Genomic DNA, 25,210 nt, shown 5'->3' on the forward strand with positions numbered 1-25,210 from the left:
GTTGCTCGTTTTCCTTTTGTTTTGCTTTGTTCATTTGTCTCTTTTAATTCTATTTTGTTGTACTTTTTCAACATGTTCAAAATAAAGATTCAATCAATCAAAAATTGACACTACGTACAAGAGCGCATTTTGATGTGATGTTTTGTTTTATTGTTTTATCCGTGAGCAGTTCTCACGGGTTGCCAAGACCAGAAAAAACCCTGTTCTATACTACATCGTGCGTACTTCAATCCTAGAGGGTGCTACACTTACTTATTAGCGTGTTGTTGTTTTTTTTTAAATTAACTAATTAGTATTTTATGCTACTACTAATGTGATGAATCTTCAGGCAATTATCAGTATATAAAACTGAAACATTGAGCATGTTCAAAACTTGGATTTTCCTATTTCTCTTGCAAGTCTGTACATTTCTAAAACGCCTGTGGCCGGCACTTATGTGGCTTGCAATTGTTGGGAAAAATTCGAAAACTAGTTTCGGTTATGGCTCAGTTTTATTTCCCTTTAACTCATTAAATCTGAATATGTGTCTTTCCTCCATGTGGCACAGTTGCATAACCAGGGAATTCTCCACTTTTAGATCGCTCTAGTTTTGAAAGCTTGTGGGCAGCCACATCGAATCATTTATTCATGGGGGTTTCTCGCTCAGCTTTCATTAAGTTTGTGGGAAATGGAACACCTACAGTATGAAGGCATTTCTCCATATGATTTCTACTATCAGGCATTGAGACAAATAGTATTTGCGTGAGAAGAAAAGGATGGAAAGATGCTACAGCTAAGTAGCTTTCACTAAATGTTGTAATGCAACACAAGGAAAGAAATATGCAATAGATGGTAAAGTTCTCAGGGTATTTATTTACAAAAACCAAAAATAACATCAAAGACAAAACATTCATTTCACTGTAAATCCTGCTGCCCATAACTTGTTTGCTTCACTAGCTATGCTTACACCATCAGTGTGCAACATAAGGCAACTGAAATGATCAGCTGGATGTACTGTGAGATTTCCCTTTAACAGAACAGTCTCTGAAATTATCTTAATTTATAAAATCCTCTCAAAATATTTCAAATTTGAGGTTATGGAAAAACAAAATAAAAAATGCAAAAAAATTAACTTGGCAGTAATTGGTCAATCCTATTTTGAATTATCTGCCTATACATTACACATACAGTCCTCAAACTTAACATCTATTTACAAAATCAGTAGTGGTATTTAGCGTTTTTGTCTTGCTTTAAAAGCAAATAAAGGTTCACTGTTTCATTATATATCTGCATTGCAAATTTACTGCACTCAATGAAATCCCAACCCCTGAAATAGACAGAGCTTTACAGATGACAACAATATAGTTCACACCAAAACAACACAGACAGTACAAGCATATGACTGGCTGTTTGTAGTCTTTGTAGTCACCATAGAGGTACAGCATAAATACTACTTTAAAAGGAACCAAATCAATAAATAAAAAAGTACATTAGAGAGAGAAAAAAAAAACAGCATAATGTTGAGAGCTATCTCCATATCAACATTTAAGACGGACAAATCAGTTAAATCACTCATTGATTGGTACAGTATGTTTATACATTAGCAGATTTTAAAGATTTATGCCACAAATTTTTAAACTAGTGTGCTTAAAATTATTCTAAATGTATTAGTTTCACATTTAATCTAATACTGCTTTCCCGTTATTGGCTGCAGAACACGTGAGTGAAAAAAAGTGAGGTAAAAAAAACTGAAGGCCAGGGAAATTGTTTAAATTATAAGGCCATTTCAAGGTATTTACAATACAATGCTATCTTTACCACAAACTATGATGTTAAGTTTGGTAGGTAAGAGTGGGCCCTGGAGCAAAGAACACAGTTATTTGCTGCAGTTACACTTGTATTTTACCCAGAAAATAATCACATTAACAGCAATGTTAGAACTTTTTATCACATTGGATATTTTGTGACAAAATACTCAAATCTGATGCCAAATATTTTGTATAACACGTACACTGGAAATCTTCATTAAGCCAATATCGTGGTTGATTTGGTAAAACCATCCAGGCAGTTCACTTGTTGCATCAACAGTCCTTCACTCAGTCTCAACAGAGAGCACAATGGCACTGTCTTTACCGTGTATAACCAGCACACCTCGGCTTTAACGAGACAACTCAGACAAGGTAATATCTCATACAAATAAAACAATTATATTTGTGCATTTTGGAACAAAGGTCAGGTTATAAAAAAAGAGGCAAAGAACAGAGTGGAAGGAAAGAACACTGTGCAAAAGCTGAGCCCCTCTGTGCATCATCCACTCCAGTGTCCTCCAGGTTTCTCTAGATATGCTGAACTCTGGCCTCACCGAGCAGCGGACTGGCCAGGCTTTTTCTCTTTTTTTCATCTTCTTTCTCATTTTCCTTCTCATCACTGGTCATGGCGAATGCCTGCACTTGTCTCATCTCCCAGAAGGATTGTGACTTATGGGAATGCTTTTGGAAGAGAAGAAAATTCTGGTCAAAACTTTAATACAAGTGTAAGAATGTATAGTATTCATATAATTAGTGATATTTAAAAAATAAATCCAGTTTTGCCAAAACACAGATTTGCTTTCTTTTTGTTTATTCCTCAGTACTGTTGACGAGGATTATGTATAAAACTAAGACAGAAGACTGTTGTATAACAAATGCTCACAAGCAGCATTTTGGTTTAGTGCATGTGGATACTGTGTTTCGGAACCATCTGTAAATAGTAAACCTGTGGATTAAAGCCATAAGTGTGCAGAGAGGAATTCCAACCTGAAGATGGAGATCCAGGACACTACCAGGTGAGTTGAGCTAACAGTTCTGCACACGGAGCAGTGAAAATAAAAAGAACGGTATCAGTAACAAGTCACAGAAATTAGTGCAGCACTGCAGAACAGTAAAGCAGAGAGTGTATTGGTCTATAGGAACTGGTCAGTCTTACAGAAGAGCATACATTTGTTGTGACTGCAAATTAAAAGAAAAAAGTGCAATGAACACAAATGAAAGCACAAGATCTTAGTATAGAGCTGGCTGATTACTCACTGATGAGGACTGCTGATTGTGTGATCGTTCCAGTTTCATCCCCTTTGCTCGATCAGGTTTACCAGGCCCTGAAGGATAGGTTAGCAATGTGTGAAAAGACTCATACCTGATATAGACAGTTATATAAATATTAAATGATACAATATGAATCATTTATGTTTTGGAAAAAAAAGAAAGCTTTTACTTGTTTTGCAGAAGAAATAGAAAGTCAACTTTATTACACGTTAAAGAGGTTAGATAAAAGACTATACTTGCTAATTAATATTCTGAAAAGATAGTTGCATATCAATTTCTCATTATATATTACACTTGTAAAAAATATTATTTTTTATTATATGTTAACATCCTCATTACAATCACAAAGCTACATGATTATTTATTAGCTTCTTATTACAATAAGTCATGAATTGAATGCATTAATTATGCATTGCTTAACCATGGGCTTTCTTCACTTTAACCCTTCCCTTTAAACTTTTAATACGCTGGACCTTGTTCACAAAGCTGTCTCTCTCACCTGGGGAGCTCCCACGACTGGTGGTAGTAGTGTTACTGTTGTTGTCCTCCAGCCAAGTGTTGTAGGGGAAGGAGTCTCGCTTATGTGGTGTTCCAGCAGATGACAGACTCTCCTGGAGAATATGGCAAGGTGACCAAGAAAACCAGATTATGTAGATTATAGTGAAAAAACAAAAATGTGATAGCTTAAATACAATTTATAATTTGTGTTTCTACATGTAGTACATATACAGGATACACTGCTTACCATGCCTGTGTCGTATTCCTCTGTTGCCTCTGTCTCATTCTCCTCCACCACACTAGCAAAGCTGCTGGCATTGGAGGACGAGCGGGAAAGGTCGTGGGCCTCAGGGATGGATGCGGCCCTGCCAACAAGATAAGAACTACACCCTGGGTTAACAACTCCAACCTGATTTTATCTTATGTATAGTGATACTACATGTTAACCTAAGGGAGGATTACCCAGCAGTTACACAAATACAGGAATGGCAAAACATGCTATTTAAAATTTTCAGTGAGTGTCCAGGGGATATGGTAGGAGCCTGTTTATTATATATACCTGTTCTTGGTAGTTGTGAGCACCTCAGGAGAGCTCTGATTGGATGAATTGTCAGATTTGGGATCTTGAGAGGCGTGGCCACTGTCAGGTGTCTTCTGAGTGTTTGGGGAGTTATCTCTACTGCTACAAGTTAAAAAAATAGTGTGAAAAATAGGAAAAAAAAGTTATTTTATGTAGACGATGGTCTACAGGTATATGCTATGTAAATGATCACAGGAATCTTCTCCCACCTCTTCTCCTGGACTTCTTGAATGTTTTCAATGCCGATGGCACTGCTTCGCCGGGAGCTGAAAGGGCCAGACTTTTTCCTGGTTGGGCTTTTCCCTGGGATTATCAGAGACTGACAGGGAAAGAGGAAAACCGTTCAGGGACAATGCCAAAATATTTCCAATACCTTGTATAATAAACTAGGTTCGTTTCAAGAGCTTATCACTTTAGGTATTTATGACTGAGGAGAGCTAATGGTTACTTTGACCACTGAACCATTCATTTGTCGTGTACTGTATCATAGAGAACAGTTTGGCAAAATTTCAAAAACATATCATCCTGAATTACCAGGCTGAAGAGTAACACTGCTCCCTCCGAGCTGTCAGTATGATGAAAAAAATGTTAAAATATGCTTTTAGCAGCTTAATGACAAGCCCTGGTGGCAGTCTTTCAGCCAGAACAGAGCACACTAAGGCGGGAGATGAAAGATGGGTTTAAAAGCTCCAGAGCCTAACACTAAATATGCTTTCTCAGCATCTGCTTTGTTCGTTCAATCTCCCTTTTAATGCTCTCGAAATGAGAACTTTAAAAAAAAGAGGCTTTTATTTAATGTGGCTTCAAAGAGCAGTGGGGGTGCAGGGGGCGTTTTTCACAATTTCTCTGTAAGGGGCTTATTAAATTATAAATATTCATTATTTTTTAACAAATACAGAATTAAGCACACTGGAATGAAACTATAGAGTAAAACTGTAGCAGGTGTGCACATACTGCAGTAAAGCAGAGAAGAGAATAAGAGTAGAAGCAAATACTCTTAACAGTTCACACATATATTAGTCTAGAAAATATAAAAGATTGGACTTGCTAAAGCAACTAATTCACTGGAAAATGGGCAGGACTATGTTCACAGACTAAAATGATGATGCCTTTTAAATAATATATCCTGTCTGTAGCACACAGTTTCTGATATACACATTAGGGAGCTGAAATGTGCAGAGAAACATGTTTGGCTATGATGCAAAGGAGCCATGCAAACAAGAAAAGGAAACAAAGACGGAAAGCAAGTAGTTGGAGAGTAGTTAGAATTAGACATGAACCTCTTCTACTGTTCCTATCCCTATGGCACTGCCTCGGCGTCCATATTTACTCGGACTTTTGCCTGGGACAAGCAATGACTGATAAAAACAGTGAGAAAGAAAGAGACAGAAAAAGAGAGAAGAGAGAGTGGTGATGACATATGAAAAAACAAGGAGAGGTGGGAAAAAGGGGGAGGAGGGGAGAGAAAACATGAGATATATACAAATACATATGAGATATCATGCAGTAAGTCATGTTGTCCAAACAAACTACGAAAGGCGTGTTAGCTGGAGAATACAGGGGGAGATATTTTGGTTCCATGGGTGCGACTCAGGCAGCTGAATGGGAGAGAGTTATGTGAGCTGTATGTCTGAAAAAGGAAAAGGAAGGTAAATTCAGCGGAGGAGGGCACACAGCATGTTATACATTAGGAATCAAATCAAGACTGGCTTATGAACAAACAGTAAGCTCATCAGTCATACTCACTGATGAAAGATATTATATAAAAGTCTAATATGTCTAACACAGAGAGAATTAACTTAATCAGTTTATATAAGATACACAGTATCTCTCAACATATACCCTACATATAACAGACAGGCCACCATATGTAGTCACTACTGATGGAAAACTTGTAACTGTAACTAAGGTAACAGTCATATTTTACTTTCAACTGTGAAAAAAAAAGAAAAATAAGTGTCCAAACACAGACTGTATACAAAAGCTAAACCTAGTTTTCAAGGCTTTTTGATTACAAAAAGAAGCTCACTTTCATCAAAGTGTACAAGAAAACAATCCTTGACTCCCTCCATGTACCCACTAAGCATGTTCTGAGTTAGTTTTTGATCTGTGTGTTAGGTTTTTAATCATCGCTTTCAGGTGTTATTGAATACAAATTTATGTTTATTTTGCAAATTATAGCTTCCATGGTTCTCTGGGAAAAATATAGAGCAGGGTGGGCCTTTCAGATTGGGCTTATCTTATAATTGCCAAGCTACTGAGTGCCCCCCAGTTTCATAATGGGAGTTAGTCCATGCTCATGAAATCCAGTTTTTTAAAAAAAAACAACTCAAGGCTTTAAGAAAAAGGGGCACCAACCTCATGGTGGCTGTGTCTGTCTTATATATGCAGCATATATGTGCACAAGTTTAGTTACAGCAGTATTTCTGAATAAATTATTTAAACTGAAAAACACCTGAAAAGATTTACAACTTTTCCTCTTGATGACATAAATATCAATTTCCCCAAAAAATGAATTTAAAATCATTGCGTGATTATTAAAAGAAAAAATGTAAGCATACCCACACATTATACACACTATCACACAAAGACAACTCCAACCCATGTTAGAAATGAAGTGATCGCTCATTAACAATGCAGATGCATGGGCATTTAAATCACGTGAACACAATTAGAAAAAAATGTTTTAACCCATTCAGCTTGTGTCCTAAACATATCCACTTTCATGACTGTTAAGTCAATCCGTTTTGGTAGTGGTAGACAATGTGCAACCTTTGCAAAGTGACAGTCAAGTTTAAGACTCAGGCATAATTGCTTCCCGTGTCCAAGTGTGCAGTCGCTCTCTCGCTGTGAGAAGTTAGTGCTGCAGGCAAGTGAAAGAGAAGGGGGTATGAACTCTGTTAGATCTGCAGAGGGGGAGGCAGAAGCAGCGAGGCTCACCTCGCCGTAGGTACTGGAGGAGTGGGACTGTACTTACTATCCCTGGGAATTTAGGGCTCTCTGCGGGGTTGTGGTTAAAGTTGCCGCTCAGGCTAGTGGAGACTGTGTGCGGCTTCTTGAAAGTAAGACCCATGGCATCCATAGACTGGCTTCTGCTGCGCATCACCCTCTACAGAGAGACGAGGAGGAGGAGATACATTCAGATGGTGCTGACCTCTCTGACCCCTCGGTATCACTGAACAGGCCAAGAGGAGCCTGGGGGCTGTCCCTGAACACTGACCACTACAGGCAGAGAGCACTGGCCAGATTCTAATTCTAACAGACAAGAAAGCGACAGAGAACACTAGTATGCTTTAGTGCCTGAAGGAGGTTCAGATGAGTCATTTTTATTTAGGTAGGTGATAAGAGAAGAGAGTGGGAAGTAGAAGGGCCAAGTGGCTCAAAGATGTCTGACCACACTGAGTCTAATCAGAGCCAGAAGAAGTTTAAAGCCCAGTGCACCTTTTTACGAGCATGAAATAATGTGGAGAGGCAGAGGCGTCTGATGATGAAAGGAAATTATCCGTTCCATCCACATTCCCCAAATTATGACACATGAAGATGATAGGACCATATAGATACGTGAGCGGTGGCACTGAAACGTGGCGAATCACAAAACAACTATAAAGCATGAAGAAGAAAAGCTGGGAAGCAGAGAGCGGTATGTTCCAGGAGGACAGAGCAGCAGAGCTTCTCTTCATTCAGATACAGATTAAGAAAAACCTTCTACAGCTCAGTCTGCATATAGACAAGAACAGAAGAGAAATACTGCCAGAGAGAAGTCGCGCTCATGTTCACATAAAAAAAACATCTCTCAACAGGTAACAATGAATACTAATTAGAGATGCCACTTTACAAGCTAATATTAAAATGTAATTTAATACTAAAAGTTTGACATTTTTGAGAAATATACTGATTCCTGTTGGGAGTTAGATCAGAAAATCAGTCTCAAATCTGTCTGCAGTATAAAGTCACAGCTAGCAGTGGGTTATCTCAGATCAGCATAAAGGCTAGAAACAAAGAGCATACTGGCACCTCTAAAACTTACTAATTAATACATTATCCAAGGGCAGAAATCGCTGGTTTTGTATGGAATAAAACGACTGAGTTGTCTGAGAACACTGTTTGCCTCTGAGGCAGGTGGAGCTTCTCTCTTTTATCAGTGTTTTTGCTAAGCTAAGCTGCTGAGCTTGAATTTAAATGATGTAAATAAGAAAGCTCCTTTTGTTTTGCTTGTGCAAGTAAAACATAAAACCCTAGTTTCTAAAACAAGACTTTGAATATGCAAACTAGCTTCAACTTTTTCTTTCTGAGAGTTCCAGTGAAGCTGTCGACCTGAAGCTCCAGCCTCTGCTTTTCCAGTTACCTTAAAAGACTCAAAGAAGCCTCCTCCTCCAGCATTCCCATTTTCCAGCTTATCGTCCTCTCCTCCAACACCCATTATGGCCTGGCTGTTTAAGTGGAGCTCCTCATAAAGAGTCTCCAACAAGGCCGATCGTGTTCTCTCCTGTCGCGCGCACACACACACACACACACACACACACACACACACACACACACACACACACACACACACACACACACACACACACACACACACACACACACACACACACACACACACACAGAGAAATGAGGCAGAGGGAAGTAAATAAAATTTTTAAGGCTGTCAAAAGACGTAAAATGTTTTAAGTCTTTCTTAGAAACTTACCTCCAATTTGGCAAATTTCTCAGCTTTGTAGCAGGCATATTCTGCATTGATTAGCTTAGTAAAAAGGAATTCATGGAATTCGGGGCCCTGCAAAAAAGGATTAGTGAGGTAAGGCATCTTCTCGGAAACTAAAAGATGATCAGTGAGGTCAAAGATCTTCATCTTCTTACTTTTTTAAAGATGGCAGGGTTTGGGAGGGCGGGGCCAAAGAAAGGTACATCATCCCGTGCTGTAACTGACACCTAGAAAGGAAGATAAAGATGAAGTGCAATAAATGCTTTCAGGAGAAAACGTCATAAATGAGAGGAAGCGGGTTACCTTGTAGAGAACATTGTCGGAGCAGGGGTTGACCACTTGGACTACAATGTAAGCGTGGAGAAAGTTGGAGGCGATCATGTCTGGTACAAAGGGAGTATTTTCTTCTTGGAAAACGATGGCGACAATGTCATTTCCTATGTGCCTTTTTCTCTGCAACTGCAACATAACAGCCCAACAGCAACTTAGTTTTATACATAAATATATATACATATTTTATATAAAAGGGTGTAAATGATTATTTTCTCATGTAACAATTGACATAATGAAAGGAGACAAATGCCAAGCATTAGATGAAATGTATGAACAAAGTTAATGCTCCCTGGAACTCCCTCCCTGGAAAAACAACTGGTTTTTCTACTGATTACTGTTAGTATCATATTACTGATAACACAAAGCTAGCTAACCAGGAATATTTCCAACTGAAAACATCTAAAAGGATTAAGTGGGATGACAATTACACAGCATTTGCGTTAAAAAAGAAAAGACTACACAAATGTCTTTAATTTCTAGCACCAAATAAAGGCAAAGTCTGAATCTTTACACTACTAAGTCTATGAAACACCACCAGGGGGTGCTGTTTCCTCGATGACAACCTCCACAGAAACAGTTTGCTCAAAGTAGCCCATATGTAGCACTCACTGCTGCAGGAGAGGCTGAACATACAGGCATTGGTCTTATCTCTGTTTGTGGATGGCTTGATAGTAAATGATAGCATTTTTCATCTTGCGATCCTCAGTTTTTGTGTGAATGTGTGAGATAAAAGAGAAAAAAAAGTTGCTGCGTGAGCAATGCAGTGCTACATCTCAGCTTTAAATCACTTCGAGGAATGAGTGCTGCTCACAGACACAGACACCAAAGCATTCGCTGAAGTAATATATCTCAAATGCCAGGGAGTTGTTGTTTTGGGTTCTTTTTGTAATTTTATACTGCAGGCTTTTTGCACAACAGGGATGCACATATGCAAAATATGGTTCTGTGATGCCCAGAGGGAACCTGCCTAACCATCCTTTGAATCATAAAAGGTGTGTTAGTCTGGTATTGCATTACAGTACCTGCTGGGTGTCCCCCTCTGTGTAAGGCAGCTTTGTGGACACATGAAACATGACCTCTTTGTTGCGGTAGTTGCAGTAGACAGATTCTGTGCCAGTCTGCCCGTGAGTCACATCTAACCCTCCGCGGAAACTGCAAGCACACAGAACCATGTCTAGGAGGATATTCTCCACCATCACTGCAGCAGCGTCACCACCTTTCATGAAGCTAGTCTGATGTAAATTGTAGTGGCATTATGTTATGAAATATTAGATGGGGGATATCGAATGCATTCAAACCACTGTGAGGACTTTACCCTTTAAAGTTATGCAGCTCAATTTTCTCTCCGAGAAACTCCAGGAATTCTACAAAGGCATGGCTCTCTTTGTTGTTGCCAAACAGCTCTTCCTCTGAAGTCTGTAACAAATAAAATTAATTTTAAAAATAAATAAGCGAGCGAGCTTTTTGCAGAACGATGAGAACAGTTTGTATGAGTACTGCATAGTTTGCAGATAGGTTCCTAATGACAGTGACGATATCTGAGAAGAAAAGGGAAAACTAATTATGGTAAGGTAAAATTGTTTTTGCTAAATAGTCAGCAGTGGCACAGTGAGAGCTGTATGTTGCAAGTGTTATTTTTTTCTGGAACAGATCACTGGGGTCAGTAACTAGAAGCGAGACAACGTGTATCCAGTGTGTGTTTTGCACTTTTGTTCAGACACGGTGCATTTGCATTTGAGATAGCAGAGGTTGTTCCAATTAATTACAAAAGTAGGTAGAACATTTGAAATAAGGCTTTAGGAAACATTATGATTGTGATGGACTGCTGATTATCAATTGTCAGTAACTAGAGCGATGATCTGAATAAAAATGCCTCCTTTAAAACAAAGGGATGCTAACAATACCTGGGACAAGGTCCCACGGCTCATTTCACTATTTATGATTTGCTTTCTCTGTGCAGTGAGCCTATTTGATCATGCCTGAACATCCCTCCTGAATGTAAGAGGGTCTTTTCTATCTTTGTGAGAAGGCCAATTAGATCATTTAACATGTTTAACAATACATTTCAATTTCTGTAGTATTTGCAAAATCAAAAGAAAAGATTTCTACACAGTGATGTCTCGATTTAAAGGTAGAAAAGCACTCAACACCTCTTTTGCCACCCCACATAGTAAACAAGAGGGCTGTGATTGCCTCAGAAAATGAGAGGGTGTGCTGAAGGCAGCCACAATGACTGGGCTTAAGTGAAAGCCATAATTAAGACCACAGAGGACCAAGTATAATAAGCTTCCTTAAAAATGGATGCAAGTACTTCTACAACACTGCTTTTGCACCTCCAGGCTTTATTGCTTACCTGTCCAAACTTTTGATAGATGACTCCAAACTTAAAATTGTTGCTTATCACATGTTCATCGAAAGTAACAATAAGTCTTGAAGCCTGCAAAAATCACAGATATAACGTTAAAGAAGATGTATATGGCTATATCTAATTATATTTATCTGCATATATGATTTATTTCTCCTGTGTATACAAGATGTTTTTTTCCTTTTCTTTTCTCTCTCTCATTTTTCTTTTGCTAACATGCTTCAGTGCAAAGGTTGATAAAAACCTCAATCCCATTCAAAGATGTACTGAAGGTAATATGAGGCTTGCAGTATATTATTAAATATGAAATTCCATCATTTCCCCTTCAACTGTAGGATATTGCTTAAAGCAGCTGTGAAAAAATCTAACCAGATGCTGAAAGCTCATACTTCTGGGCCTAGAAAGAAAACCCTGAAAATCTGTGATCCAGAACTTACTTTGGGATAAAGGACAGGATAAAAGCGGTCCACGTTGACCTCTTCGCAGACAAGCTTGAATTTAAAAAAGCCGTGGGAAATAATGTCAGAATGTGCTGGAAGTGTCACAGCAGCTTATCTTTAGACAAAAAATATAAAAATGGCTTCTTACCTTGGCCATTTGGACCACATTTGGAAACTCTGTCAGACAGGAAATGGGGATCACATCGTGGTAGGTTTTCAGCTTGGTCCTGATGAAGCCATAAAGTAATTAGTGTGGGTTTTATAGCCATATAACACGAAGCAGCGTTTCTCAGAATCTATCAGTTGGTGCAGAGATGATCCGGTATGGACCATGATCAAAGTTCCCCGCCCTTGCCTCTCTTTGCCTTCTCTCCCTTTCACCATCCCCACCCACTAACTGGCCAAAATAGTCCATCTGTTACTCTTCTGTGGAAATGACAGAGCTGTTGACACTCTTGCTGGCTTTACGACTCTTATGATAACACCCCAGGCGGATGTGTGTGTCCGGTCAATGCTGGGCAATTTAGGGGGTAAAAAATTACTCTGTAGCTAGAGCTTGTTGTTCACAAAAGAGGCAAAATCTTACACATTAATTACTTCAGATTATGAAGTAACCAGGCAGACTTAAATTGTTGATTTTCTCAGACAATTGGGCAACATTGTACTGAACCCTGCATGAAAATTAAGTGTTACCTGAGCATTAGACGCAGATGTTCCTGGTCACCGATCACCTCGTATTTTAGGGAGAACACCAGATGTCCAAGGACACTGTCCACTGAATAGTAATTAAAGTGTTCCTAAGGGCACAGCATACATTAGTACCACCATTAGTATCTGTCATAAAGAGGCACACATGTGCACAACACGGGTAAATGTGCTCCAGTTCATTCATTTCCTGTCTGAGTTCCTTTGTTTACTCGTCCTCTGCTACATGTAACCAATTTTGTTTGCTGGTATTATGTGTTTGCAAGAACACTTGCAAAGTGTAATGCATCTTCATTAGCCACAGTGTGTGAGGTGCCTAATTGTGAGGCAGGCTTACTGTTTGTACTTTATTATGCAGAGATTTGCTTATTTCCTATTTGTCCCATTACTGTAATGAAGAAGAAGTAATGCAAAATATTTCATGACAGCAATGAGACTCATTTGAAGAGGAAGGAAGCTGTTATAATGAGAACATGACGTGAATATGACTTTGGCAATATCACTGTGGAAGAAAACAAATCTCTGAAAAAATTGTAGTAATTTAACTAACTTAGTACAGTTATTAATATTCTCATTAACTGTAATTTTAACCATGAAATAGAAGAGAATTTGACAAATATAATGGGGGAGCAATGGGGGAGATATTTAAAATGCATCCAGCTAAATATAATCTATCAGGGACATCGAAATGTCACAGATGATATGGTTAAAAACTATGCTAAATATGGTAACTTACTCAGTTAAGTAGGTTTAAAATAGAGCTGCAGAAGAGGCAATACAAGGGGAGCCCTTAGCCAGGACTGCAAATCAGCAAATGCAAAGCTGATTTAACTTAATATGCAAACTACAGTTTACTTGTCAGCAGCTCCATGTGTTTCTGTCATGTGCAGAGTAGCGAACCTTGCCCAGGAAATGTTTCCTGAAGAGCGTAGCCAGGGTGTTACATTCCAGCTTGGTCCGAGTGTTCGGGGACAGAGGCTGGAGAGGCTCCGTGTCTCCAGCCTGGCTCAGCTCATGGTTGGTCCCTTCAATCCAGTAGCCCCCAAACTGTGGCAGGAGGATAAGAGGAAAGGGGCTCGTTCTCCCCAGCACCTGTTTCAATAAAAAATAGCAATGAAACACAAGGTTACTTCTCAGAGATAGACAATGAACTAAAAATTTGACTTGAGAAAAAATTAAAAAATTTTAAAAAATTAAATTAAAATGAGATTCGATTAGCCTGAGTATTTACTAGTTTAATAAGAATGCTCGTAAAATTTCTGATCACAGCTAGTCTTTTGAGGCTTAAATGAACATTTTATTGAGACTTTGGATGTCTACAACACTGAGTCAACTGCTTTCAATATTTCTATGCTTTTATTGGAATAAAATAATAATAGTAACAATAATACTGCAACACAGCTTCGTACCTCATGGACACTTGGGTACGGTATGTAATCCTCCTCAGTCTGGAAAAAAAAAGAAAAATGCTTTGTTTCCTCATCGAAGAAGGACAATAACAACAAAATAATAACGACTTTACATTCCCAAAGGACACTGTTTCAGAGTAATTGCATAACAGTTATGCAATGAAAATCTGTTTAGCAATGACACAGAAATCAGCCAGCAATGCACACCTTAATGAAAGTAAGACTATTTGGCACACTGGTGATATAAAATGCTTCATCACTTTATAATTATGTGTTCAAAAGCCCCTTTCAGAACTTTAGTCTACAGAGCTTAGCATCCCACTTGCTTGTTCCTGTATGGAACATGGGCGTTTCAGTGCATTATGAAGAACACGTTGTAATACTGAATGCTGAAATAATTGCCATGTCTGTCAGAGTAAGATAAGGTGGAGCAGCCGTGGACAGTGAGAATGAATAATTTGTGTTGCTACATGAAGAGTTATACCTTAAGAGGCGGAGGAAAGGTGCACCTCTGCTCATCCATCCTGTTCCCCTGTAAGAGAAGCAGGTTACAAAAGGACAGGAGGGTCACACAAAGTGGCATGGAAGTCCACAAATACCTAAAGTCAAGCACAAAACCAATCTATGAACACAAACTGTGACATAAACAAAAGGCAAAAAAAAAAGATCAAACTCATTATGTAACAGCTCAGTTTTCCCCAGAGATGTGCAGCAGGCAACAAAGCAAAGTCAAAAAAGGGACAGATGGAAAAATACAGAAAGAGATCCATTATGGTCCTCAGAGTGAGGAGAGTGAAAGACGTTACAGACGTGAGTCTGGAAGTGACAGAGAACTTTATTAAACACACTGCAGAAAAGTGTGAATAAGAGTCTTGGGGTTAAAAAGATTTATAAGTGACAGTCGTACAACTGCACATGGGGTGTGTCTACGTGAAAAGAGAGTGAGGAGGATCGATGCAGAAAAAGAGATGCAGCGTTACTAAATCAAGGCTAGATGATGGCGCCGACCATCATGGAAGACGATGCAGTCATCAATACACTGTCCATCAATACATTGCCAGTGGAAATAGACAATCCTGCGTCACGTCCCATGCAAAAGAAGAATTACTGCCAAACATGAAAGAATAGTGTAGTGAATAGTGAAGCACCATTGTGACTGCAATTCATATTTTTTAAAAAGAAGATAAATGTGCATTTAAAAAAAATAATGCACAGATGTTCTATTATAAAACACATGTCTTGTCATTGGGAAAGCATGAATACAGAAAACATCCTTCCAGAGTCGTCAGAAACCAGGAAATAGATTCTGAGGTGAGATAATGAGCTTACAGTTCGGCAAGCTAAAGTTTCAACCAGAACGTTAACAAAGACACCGAGACAAACACATTGACAACACTCCTCTGAAAATACTCAAAATCCCTCTCATGTTCAGAGAGATTATGAGTACTGCAGCAAAGGAGAGCCAAAGTGTTGCAGAATTAGGAAGAGACACTGGCTGGTTAGTTGCTTATTGAGCACAGCTTAGAGAGCCAAGACAAAATACAGAGATGCGATCTTTTATCATCTTACCTGCATCTTTTCAATCATTTCAAATAAATCTGGGGTCTGGAGAGAGGAGAATAAGATTCAATGTTTAGGCTTCTTTGTCTTGAGTGCAGAGGTTAGTTTGCCTTTGACAGGCGTTAGTGAAGGTTCGCTGAGTTCAACACTTTAAAATCATCACACTCCATCCAGTGACAGAAAAAAACATCTCTGGAACACCGCCTTTACATGGTTATTGTTAGGGTGTCAGATCTCACTGCTATATTTGCAATACTGCATGATGGGATTACATTAATTCAAGATAATGTGTGTGCAACATTCTATGCACTGCTTATTAGACATGAAAAAAATCCCAGTATGTGCATTTGTGTCAGTGATGCTCTTTATGTTTCAGAGAGCTCTATTCACTCTTTACAACTGTTAATAACCCAACATCTTGCAAAACAAAATTCCAAATAGACTTTTTAAAACTTTTAGAGGGCAAGAGGTCTATATAGTCAACATTTTACGTCTACAGTTAAGGTCTCTGAAAACCCCTCAAAAAGTATAATAATGCAACATTTTCTGTAGAAGTCTTCTGAAAGATGCCAGAAATGCCTTAAAATTAACTAATTAGGTGTTATTTGATACAAACCTGACATGGTTAGGAATGTGTTTGAGCTGTTAAAAGCATGAGGACAAACTGACCTTAAAAGAAGCGGTAAAGTTTACATTTAGGAAAGCCTACAGTAGAGCAGATGTCGTAAAGCTGGTAAATTACACATTCTTAGCCAGATGTTCCCACCACTTTTAAAACAGCCAACGTCTAAGCTCATATTTATTTTAATAAACATGTTACCTTATTGCAGAACATGATCTTGTCACATCTCACCGTCACGTGTGACCGACAGGAAAATGAAAAATCGACCCCTTTCTTTAGAACGACATCACATTCCAAATCGCATATGTCATGTGAGCATAATGACAATAAATATTGCAAAAAATGATGAAAAACAATTGTCCGTGGACATATTGGTTTTCGGTAATTAAGTAAAAGGCTGAAAAGTTCAGCCAGTAAAGCCTGACAAAGTCAAACACTTTGTGTACAGAGCAATCGTGTCTTGGCTTTAGTGTGACTGTGAGTAAAGTCCTCCACCATGTGCAAACAATAGTCCGCCACAAACCCTGAAAGTAAATAGCTCTGGGTTTAGCCAGAGATTCCCATATGGAAAACAAATGCAAATATTATGTCTAATAAGACTTATAAATTTACTATGATTTATTCATAAAAGTGGGAGCTTTCGCATTATACTCACGGAACATAACAATAAGTATAACTTGAATATGAATTGTGTTACTTTCAATAAATAGTATGAGAAGTAAGTGTTATAAGACTCATAAATCTATACACATAAGATGGATTATGAGTATGAGAACTGCTTTGCTAGATATTATCTTTGGGCTTGAACAAAAACAAGTGTGCTATAAATGTCTCTCTCTCTCATATATATATATATATATATATATATATATATATATATATATATATATATATATATATATATATATATATATATATATATATATATATATATATATATATATATATATATATATATATATATATATATATAGATATAGATAGATATAGATATAGATAGATATAGATATATAGATAGATATGTCATTAGTTTGGAGTGACTGTCTGTGCCTTAACTTAAAGGCGTCCTCTCCACTTTGTCTGTCATTTGTTGATGTTTTGTATGCAGCATGTTCCTAAAATAAAGCTACTTACATTGCTGGGTTTCTTCCAGTGTGTCTTTGTCACCATTGGAGCATAGTTGTGTTTGTCAATATTTTTAGCCATTTTTAATTCTCCTTGACAAAAAGTCCTGCAGCTTCAAAGATGTCCCAGTGTCACTGACTTCAGCAGATTTGGATTAAACGCTCCATGACTGCTGTGCCTTTCTGAAATGGCAAAATCCTAGCTGCATCGCCGCTGTTTGCAAGCATCACTGACAAAGTGTTGGATCAGACAAAGTTGGTGACAAGATCCACAGACTCTCCCAGTGTGTGCTCTGAGCATACAAGATTATCTGCAAGTTTATGTCTCAGGTTGCAGGCAAACCTGCTATTGCTTAAAGCTGAGAAGTAATCCTCTGACTGAAGCTGGAGGTGTCTAGCCTTCTGCTGATCCCTCTTTGTCGCTCTCTATCTCTCAAAAGCATTGCAGGAAGAACTCCAAATTTTATACCAACCACCTCTGTCTTTACTACTATCTGTATCCTGGCTTAGGCTGACAGGTGGCAAGAGGTGGAGTCCAACCGTTCTACGGTCACAGACAACAGCTGCAACTATGTCCTGTTTACAGATCACCTATTACACTAGAATCAGGATATAGCATAAAGTAGATATTAGAAAACTATGCAAACCAATGGTAGAATGAAAGTAATAAAAAGGAACAATCTTTTGATGAAAAACAAGACATCTCATTTTTGCAGAAATTGACAAAGAGAAGGCGATGAGGGGATCCCCAGGGAGCCAAGCTAGCACACACAGTGCAGGTGTAGAGCTCAGACCTTTCATTATGAGAGCTAATAGGATCGCCATTATGACAAGAGACAAATTAAAGAGGCTTCCTCTTGCTCCTCTTGACTTATCAGCTGCAACGCCGTACATCCTCGCAGAGCTCATTAAAACTTCAACCAGCTCCATGAAGTGGATCAGATGGATACACGTGAATGTGAAATTCACATGAAGTCTGGTTCTTTGTTCTGCATTTTCATTCCAGGGCCATTAAAGATATTTCCTGACATCTCAAATTTACAGAGCTCTGTAAAAAGTCACCCTGACTGGTGTAACAAATCAGTAAAAAAAGGTTGTAAATGACATAAACATGTTTTCATTAGAAAGCTCACCCATAATTACTCATGCAACCCTTTCCAAGAGCAGTGGACAACAGTTCATGATTATTTCAACTCTTGGTTTTGGTATACTAATACACTTATTTCTTTAAGCACTACGGTTCTGGTGAGTAGGATGTTTCAGTTAGTTGTTTTTTTTAGTTTTTTTTTTTATCTCGGCCGTTTCTGCCACCAAAATTTGAAAACTATCACTTTTAGAGTTTTGCATTACATCTCTAAGAAATCTGCAAGATTATTAATAGGACAGTTCAGTTTGAATCAGGCAATGGCCATAAGAGCTGATGGGGTTAATTGCAGATTGACCTGCTTTTCGCAGGGCTCTAATTAAAGTGATACACTCCTCGGAGTCTTGCTCCACTGAGCCCTTGTTGTACTACAGCACACCACATTACCACGCTGTCCCTAAAACTCTTTCCATGCTTTCCCTTTTTCTACTTTCTCCTCAATTAAAATGTGCAAAAAGGGAGTTGCTATCCTTAAATGTGTAAGTGTCAAACAAAATGTTCGACTAACTGGTAAGTCTGTTTTACCTACAGATGGTGCATGCTGCAAGGATCAGGAATGATGGTTTCAGCAATCCAATCTCTGAATTCCTGAATTCTTAATCCCTTTCTCTTCCTACTCTCCCTGCTTTCCCCAGATGAAGGCAGATTGTGAAAACTGTAAGCCCGTTCCAAAGTGCGAGGGATCTTTTGAAAGCAATCCGACACGAGTGACACTGTTCCTGTCGTTTAATCACCGAGGAGCTAGGAGCTATTCAGTTTCTAAGATCCCAAAATATCTCTGCCAGGTTTTCACATCAATCACAGAAGTGCTAAAGGTAAGCATAAAGATTCTGACAGCAAAATAGATTTGCTACGGACGTGACAGTCTAAACAGATTTATTGAAATTATTTCCTCCTATTTCATTTTCACTTTTGGCCCTTTTTCCTACACCTTCAATAACAGCAATTTAGTATTTCCTCAAACCATTTTTGCTGAAAGAAAGAATATCAGTTCTAGTATAGCTGATTCATAAAGGCAAAAAAATGCTTTAGTGAACAGGAGGCAAGCTGAATGTGATGAATCTGAAAATGACATGACAGCTAATAAACCGCAGGCATTAAAGAAATGGAAGAGCACAAATCTTCACACTGAAGCTTAGCCTTATGAAAACCCAGAGGAAAATAAGCAAGGCTCAGGAAAGCATAAAACAACTGTGTAATAATTGAGCCCCACTCAGTGTTATCATGCATAATTGACATTCCAATTAGGTTACACCTCATGGATGATGATGGACGTGAAGAAGCTAGTGTTTTGATTTAAAAATGACTCATTCAGGCTTTGATTTGTTTGCTCTGATGGAATCAGGCTTGTTAGGCTTCAATTTAAAAATGGTCAGCATCCGGCTGACAATTTCCTTCTAAAAATAGATTTCTATTAATTGAATCAGTCAAACATAATCATCCAGACACAGAGCTCTGTGTGCTTTAATACCACAAGTTACACAAAAGAAAGCAAGGATAGAAATCAAAGTAACACGCCATGAAACTGGGTCTAACACATCACAAGAACACTGAGCAAGTGCATCCAGACAAAAGCAAGTGTGGAGACAAGATCAGCTGAGACACGTTAAAAAGATCAAAGAATGAGGGGGTCACACAGAGGTCTTTAATATAGGTCAGCGGTCAAAGTGCAAACTCAATTTCCCCAGTCCTACCTTTTGAAATGGTGAGGTGGTGAATGGGAGCTTAGGCTGGAGCAGCTGGGGCTCTAGAGTTGCAGAAATTCGGGGGTCACTCCCATCTTGTTTCCTAAAATCAGACAGATGGAAGAGAACATTCGGTCAGAAAAGGTCACCCAGTTTGAGATCAAGCAAGAGGACAACAAAAGGTAATGCCTCAGGAAATGTTGTTGATCTCTTTAGGCAAGAAAAAAAAGTCGTATGGAGTGTACGAGGTACTTGTAGTGGTGTAAAGTCACCTTTTTGAAATTAGGTTACTGTTACATCGCTCTTTAAGTGAAGCACATTCCAACCTGACAACAAAATAAGGTCTAATTTACATCAGGAAGTAATAATACATCAGTTTTTAATTGATATTAAATTTCAAAATCCTGTTTTCCAACTGGTTTGTTTGATCTGCAGCGTCATAGTCATCGCGGTTGAAATCTGTTGAACAGTATCAAATTTTATAGCTAAGTTACATCTGACACAAACCCCATGATTTCTTTGCTGTTTATGGTATAAGAAACAATAACTTCCAAAAGATTTCACCTTTTCTTTTATCACACAATCTACCTCACAGACACCTCAGGGGTCTCAGGGAACAAGACCAATACTTTCACATTTATCAAAACAAAAGCATCTCTAATCCAGAAGAACGACACACTGAACAATACTAATGTGACACATCTTTTGTTCTAAACTCAATATCTCTACCAGAACAGCTTTCTCTCAGCATGATGACTGATCAATACCTCTGATGAATATGGTGCTGTATTGACACCGACAACTGGTCAGTTTCCACAGCAGCCTTTTAATTTCTGCAATTTATTTCAGTCTCTTTCATATGCGTACAGCGATTAATCATCACAGAAGAAAATCTGAACTGATCACGAATCAGCGATAATATCATGAATTATGTGTATGTCTGCCGGCGATTATTAAAGTAGGATACGGCAGCTACGATGAAATATGTTCAGGGTGCGGCGTACCCCAGCAGCCGAAAGGCACGACACTCCGCAAGCAGAGAAGTATTACTCTACGCCCTCAACAACTCCAGGGGACAAAATGGAACACTCTTTAAAAAAATTGTCATTTCTCAAAGAGATAATGTGGCTGACTGTGCTGACAAAGTATTCAGTTATCTGAGTGAATGTATGGAGCTGCAGTGGATGGTCGGATGCTGAGGTCGGAGCTGCTCAAGAGGGACACTGGCTGAGATGGAAATCGGGTTTCACATGCCCTGAGAGCACTCACATTCAAATTTAGGTGAAGAAAACAGAGCATGAATCATTAGTACACCCTGCTGCCACCCTGCTATTACACAACAAGTGAGTCTTCAATCAAGAAAAGTCCTGCAGCAAATGAAACTGGAATATTTCTAAGCTCTTTCTCAACAGGCTCACACGAAGAGCTCTCCCAAGGGAGAACAATATAGGAAAAGGCATCAGCTGTCCTGAACTCTTAATTAGAACTAATGCTCAATAGATCGTCAGGACACACACACACACACACACACACACACACACACACACACACACACACACACACACACACACACACACACACACACACACACACACACACACATATTTAATTATACAAAATGAATGAATGGTTTAAGCAAAATGTATAGTCCCAAAAAAAATCTAGGTAATACTAGAAGCATATGTCTCCCTATAGGAGTCATATTGTGCACACCTTATTATTCTACAAAAGACAGTGTACTGGGAATTTATAATATGCATACACCACTCCAGAAAAGTATCACAATAACATGCATGAGGGTAAAGTCCAACAAATGTCCAGCACGAACTTGTCCTTCATCATAAGCATGTGGGGCAGCACAAATAACATGCTGCTGCTCGCGGACACCTGCTCGGTTCTATGTAGGACTACCATGTAAGCCGTCCTGCGGATCAGTTTGCAGCATAAAGCCACAGCCTTATCCCAACACCACAACAAATTACATAACACACCCCAGCTGGTTGGCAATGCAGCACAAAAATCAGCCGTGTGAAGAAGTCCCTGTGTGTCATCTGAGCAAACTGATGTCCTGCATGGAGCAGAGCAGGAAACTTACTCACACAGTGGTGTGGCAGCTGTACACTTGGCGCTCCCCGGGAAGTCAAGCCAGTGACCGGCACTCGGACGGATAACTCACCGTCCACGCTCCTTCCAGAGTTAAGCTTCTCTCTCCCTCGTACTTTTCTCACTCTCTCGCTCTCTCGCTCTTATTATTCTTAATTCTCCAGCTCCAGCCCGATCACTCGCTGATTCTCATCAGTCGTTCACCTGCTGGCCTCACGCTCAGCTCTTTAGACTATCGCACACTCCCAGTGAGCATCCTCTCCGATTCTCCTCCCTCACTCTCCCTCCTCCCACCCAGTCACACACACACGTGCACGCTTTAGTTGCCACTTCCTCCATCTCCACCCTCTTTGTCCGCTCTGCAGCTCTCACACACAACCCGATACTCCAAAACCTACACTCGACACTAACACCCACCAACCCCCCAACCAATACCACTTACAATCTCCCTTATCCCCCTTCCAAAGAAGGAGACCCCCCCCTCCCATTCAACTGAGAACTACTGAAGTCTGCAGTCAAAAAGAGAAAGCATAGATTGTTAGGGTAAAGGGGGTTGTCTTCTATCCCCACACTGCCTCACAAGCCTGCTCGGGCTGTTGCTGTGGCAACCAACGTAAGCTACACATGAAAAAAAAAACCCACCCACATGCACATTCATGTTCATTATCATAGGACTTGAACAAGGTGATTATGTTCAACATTAAGCACCCAGAGATGAGCAGACATCGTAGCCTCCCCCAACACTCATTGTGCAGGATGAGAAAACATGTGTGGAAAGGTTTTTAATTACTGTAATGAGTCTCATTTAATCCCCAGATACATGTGTGTTTCCATCACTTAGCTGACATCCACAGTTCCCAGCAGACCTCCGACTAATGTCATCAATAGACAGATAAATCCCTGCTAAATAATACTTTAATGCAGAGGAGTGTCAATCTATTGTTCCATTACTTAGCTTTTCAAAGTGTAAACCTGAACTACCAAACGGTGTGTGCGTGTGTGTGTGTGTGTCAGACATGAAGAGATAATAAAGGATTACAGCACATTCATCATACTGTGAACCATTAAGAGCTGTGTATTGTGATAAAAACAAATAATCCTCTCAACTCGAAAAGCTTCTTGGGTTAAAAAAAGAGAAAAGAGCGAAGTCTATTATATCATTAATACAAACTTTGAAAAATGTCCAGATTACCAATAATCTGCTGAGATGCTCTTTCGAACTGTGACACTAATATCTCTTTCTCTTCTTAACGCTTAAGTGAAGAAAATCTGGTTCTTTTTTTTTTTAAAGGTCCCAGTGACCTGGGGTGTAGGTAAAAAAAAAATGAAAATGTGGAATGTGACAGCTTTGTTGCGAATTATCCGATAAGAGCAGATACTGCTTAAATGCCCCGCTTAAAATCTGATTACCATGAAGTTAACACAGATTATTCGATCAGATTTCAATCAGATGAAGGGCATATGCATTTACAATGACAGCTTGAGACATAATTGAACACCAAATACTGACAAAGAAAATAGTAGAACTGGAAAAAATTTATAGCCACAAAGAGCTTTTTTTTTTTTTTTTTTTAAATCTGCTGTGGACAGTGATAGTTGTTTTTAAATTGACTGCATCTTTTCTGCTTCAGCATCCTCAGCAGAATCAGTAAATACCCTGTAAGTGACCCAAACTGCAATAGATTCCCATCCCATTAGCCGCTGAAATGGCCTGTGGTCACTGCTCTCCTACCCCCATATCATATCCTCTGAGAATTGCTGCTGCGCTAAAAAATGTCCTCATCTTCCACGCCCTCTCTCTTCCAATCTCACTTTGAGCTATTTTTCAACCAAGAAGAGTTTGATAATAATCCAAAATCCTTTGAGACATAAAATCAAATAATCCCAGAGCTAAGTGAATCCTGTAAATCCCACAGGATGTTCATTATTCCTGATGCAGGTTTCATTATTCTATTAATATTTCTATTTATACAACAAAATATTAAACTTCTTATAATTTAAATGTGCATCACCATGCTTAGCAAAGTATGCCCTGCAAGCAGCTAAGAATGTAATCTGTATGATGTGTGTGGGAGGCAACGTGTGACCTGCTAGTGACCTAAAAGGCTAGCTAAAGGTTTAATCACAGAAGCATTTCACATCAGTTACACGTCTGAGGTCTCCAGCAGGCAAGATGGCTGCTCTTCGGAAATTTGAATTAATTGTTATTTATGCATAACAAGTATGTCTCCCACAGGTTGCGATTTAATTAGTGGTGGTCGACCTCAGGGGGGTAGAACAGGAGGGCGGGCAGGGACTGTAAACAGCACTGAGCTGTAAGAAGTACAGCACTGAACGAATAACTGAAGGCATATCTCCAACAGACTGTCTACATAGATATTAATATTAAATATATAATACAGTTCAGTGTGTTCAGTGGTGAATTATGTCAAATGTTTTACTCCATCAGCTGTGTTAACTGGTAAAACAGAAGCGGGCAATGAATTTTCCCAAGTGGCCACATGAGAAACTGGGACTGTTATGGAGGGCTGCAAAGAAATATATTATAATGGTGCGCACCTCCACAATAGTCCTAGTCTCCCATGTGGCGTCTTGTAAGAATCAGTTGTTGTGATATAATATTAAATCCAAAAGCTGAGAATCAAAGTCTATCAGAAATCCTTCATCAGAGTTCCTGCGGCACAATGTCGGATGTGTTCTCGTGCTGTTTTTGGATATGTTAAACCCTGCCTCCCATCACTCTTAAACAAATTGGCTGTTTAATCAAGCACATAATTTGTTTGCAAGGCAAAGTAGGAGTGCCAAGTGCAACTCAACTTTGAGGAAACTTTCCATCGCTATAATGATATCTCTGCAGTATACCTCTACAGAACCCTAC

General features: G+C 39.0%; 1 protein-coding gene across 13 annotated transcripts in view; it reads right to left on the reverse strand.

The window, feature by feature from the left end:
• Window positions 1-832: 832 nt before the first annotated feature.
• The window catches only part of LOC147306137 (rap1 GTPase-activating protein 1-like), a 44,894-nt gene continuing 20,516 nt past the window's right edge, over window positions 833-25,210 (reverse strand). For 2 of the 13 annotated variants that reach the window (XM_086276375.1, XM_086276378.1), the window contains 24 exons: window positions 20,239-20,332; window positions 15,664-15,699; window positions 14,579-14,626; window positions 14,095-14,133; window positions 13,586-13,777; window positions 12,674-12,777; window positions 12,129-12,207; window positions 11,978-12,031; window positions 11,529-11,612; window positions 10,491-10,591; window positions 10,198-10,327; window positions 9,146-9,301; window positions 8,998-9,069; window positions 8,828-8,914; window positions 8,483-8,623; window positions 7,115-7,246; window positions 5,418-5,495; window positions 4,347-4,456; window positions 4,117-4,239; window positions 3,805-3,940; window positions 3,559-3,670; window positions 3,045-3,112; window positions 2,775-2,822; window positions 833-2,468 (listed from right to left, as the gene is read on the reverse strand). In XM_086276375.1, the coding sequence (XP_086132501.1) occupies window positions 2,814-2,822; window positions 3,045-3,112; window positions 3,559-3,670; window positions 3,805-3,940; window positions 4,117-4,239; window positions 4,347-4,456; window positions 5,418-5,495; window positions 7,115-7,246; window positions 8,483-8,623; window positions 8,828-8,914; window positions 8,998-9,069; window positions 9,146-9,301; window positions 10,198-10,327; window positions 10,491-10,591; window positions 11,529-11,612; window positions 11,978-12,031; window positions 12,129-12,207; window positions 12,674-12,777; window positions 13,586-13,777; window positions 14,095-14,133; window positions 14,579-14,626; window positions 15,664-15,699; window positions 20,239-20,332 (2,185 nt within the window). In that variant the 3' untranslated portion in view covers window positions 833-2,468; window positions 2,775-2,813. Of the gene's footprint in view, window positions 2,469-2,774; window positions 2,823-3,044; window positions 3,113-3,558; window positions 3,671-3,804; window positions 3,941-4,116; window positions 4,240-4,346; window positions 4,457-5,417; window positions 5,496-7,114; window positions 7,247-8,482; window positions 8,624-8,827; window positions 8,915-8,997; window positions 9,070-9,145; window positions 9,302-10,197; window positions 10,328-10,490; window positions 10,592-11,528; window positions 11,613-11,977; window positions 12,032-12,128; window positions 12,208-12,673; window positions 12,778-13,585; window positions 13,778-14,094; window positions 14,134-14,578; window positions 14,627-15,663; window positions 15,700-16,474; window positions 17,094-20,238; window positions 20,333-22,324; window positions 22,588-25,210 lie in introns of those variants that run through there. The other 11 variants (XM_086276384.1, XM_086276383.1, XM_086276382.1 and 8 more) reach the window with 11 other exon arrangements.

The sequence above is a fragment of the Aulonocara sp. 'chitande type north' Nkhata Bay genome, linkage group LG20, assembly GCF_057382095.1.
Source record: "Aulonocara sp. 'chitande type north' Nkhata Bay isolate Kocher_YH1m ecotype deep benthic linkage group LG20, A_spYH_male_GT1.1, whole genome shotgun sequence".
NCBI classification, from domain to species: Eukaryota; Metazoa; Chordata; class Actinopteri; order Cichliformes; family Cichlidae; genus Aulonocara; species Aulonocara sp. 'chitande type north' Nkhata Bay.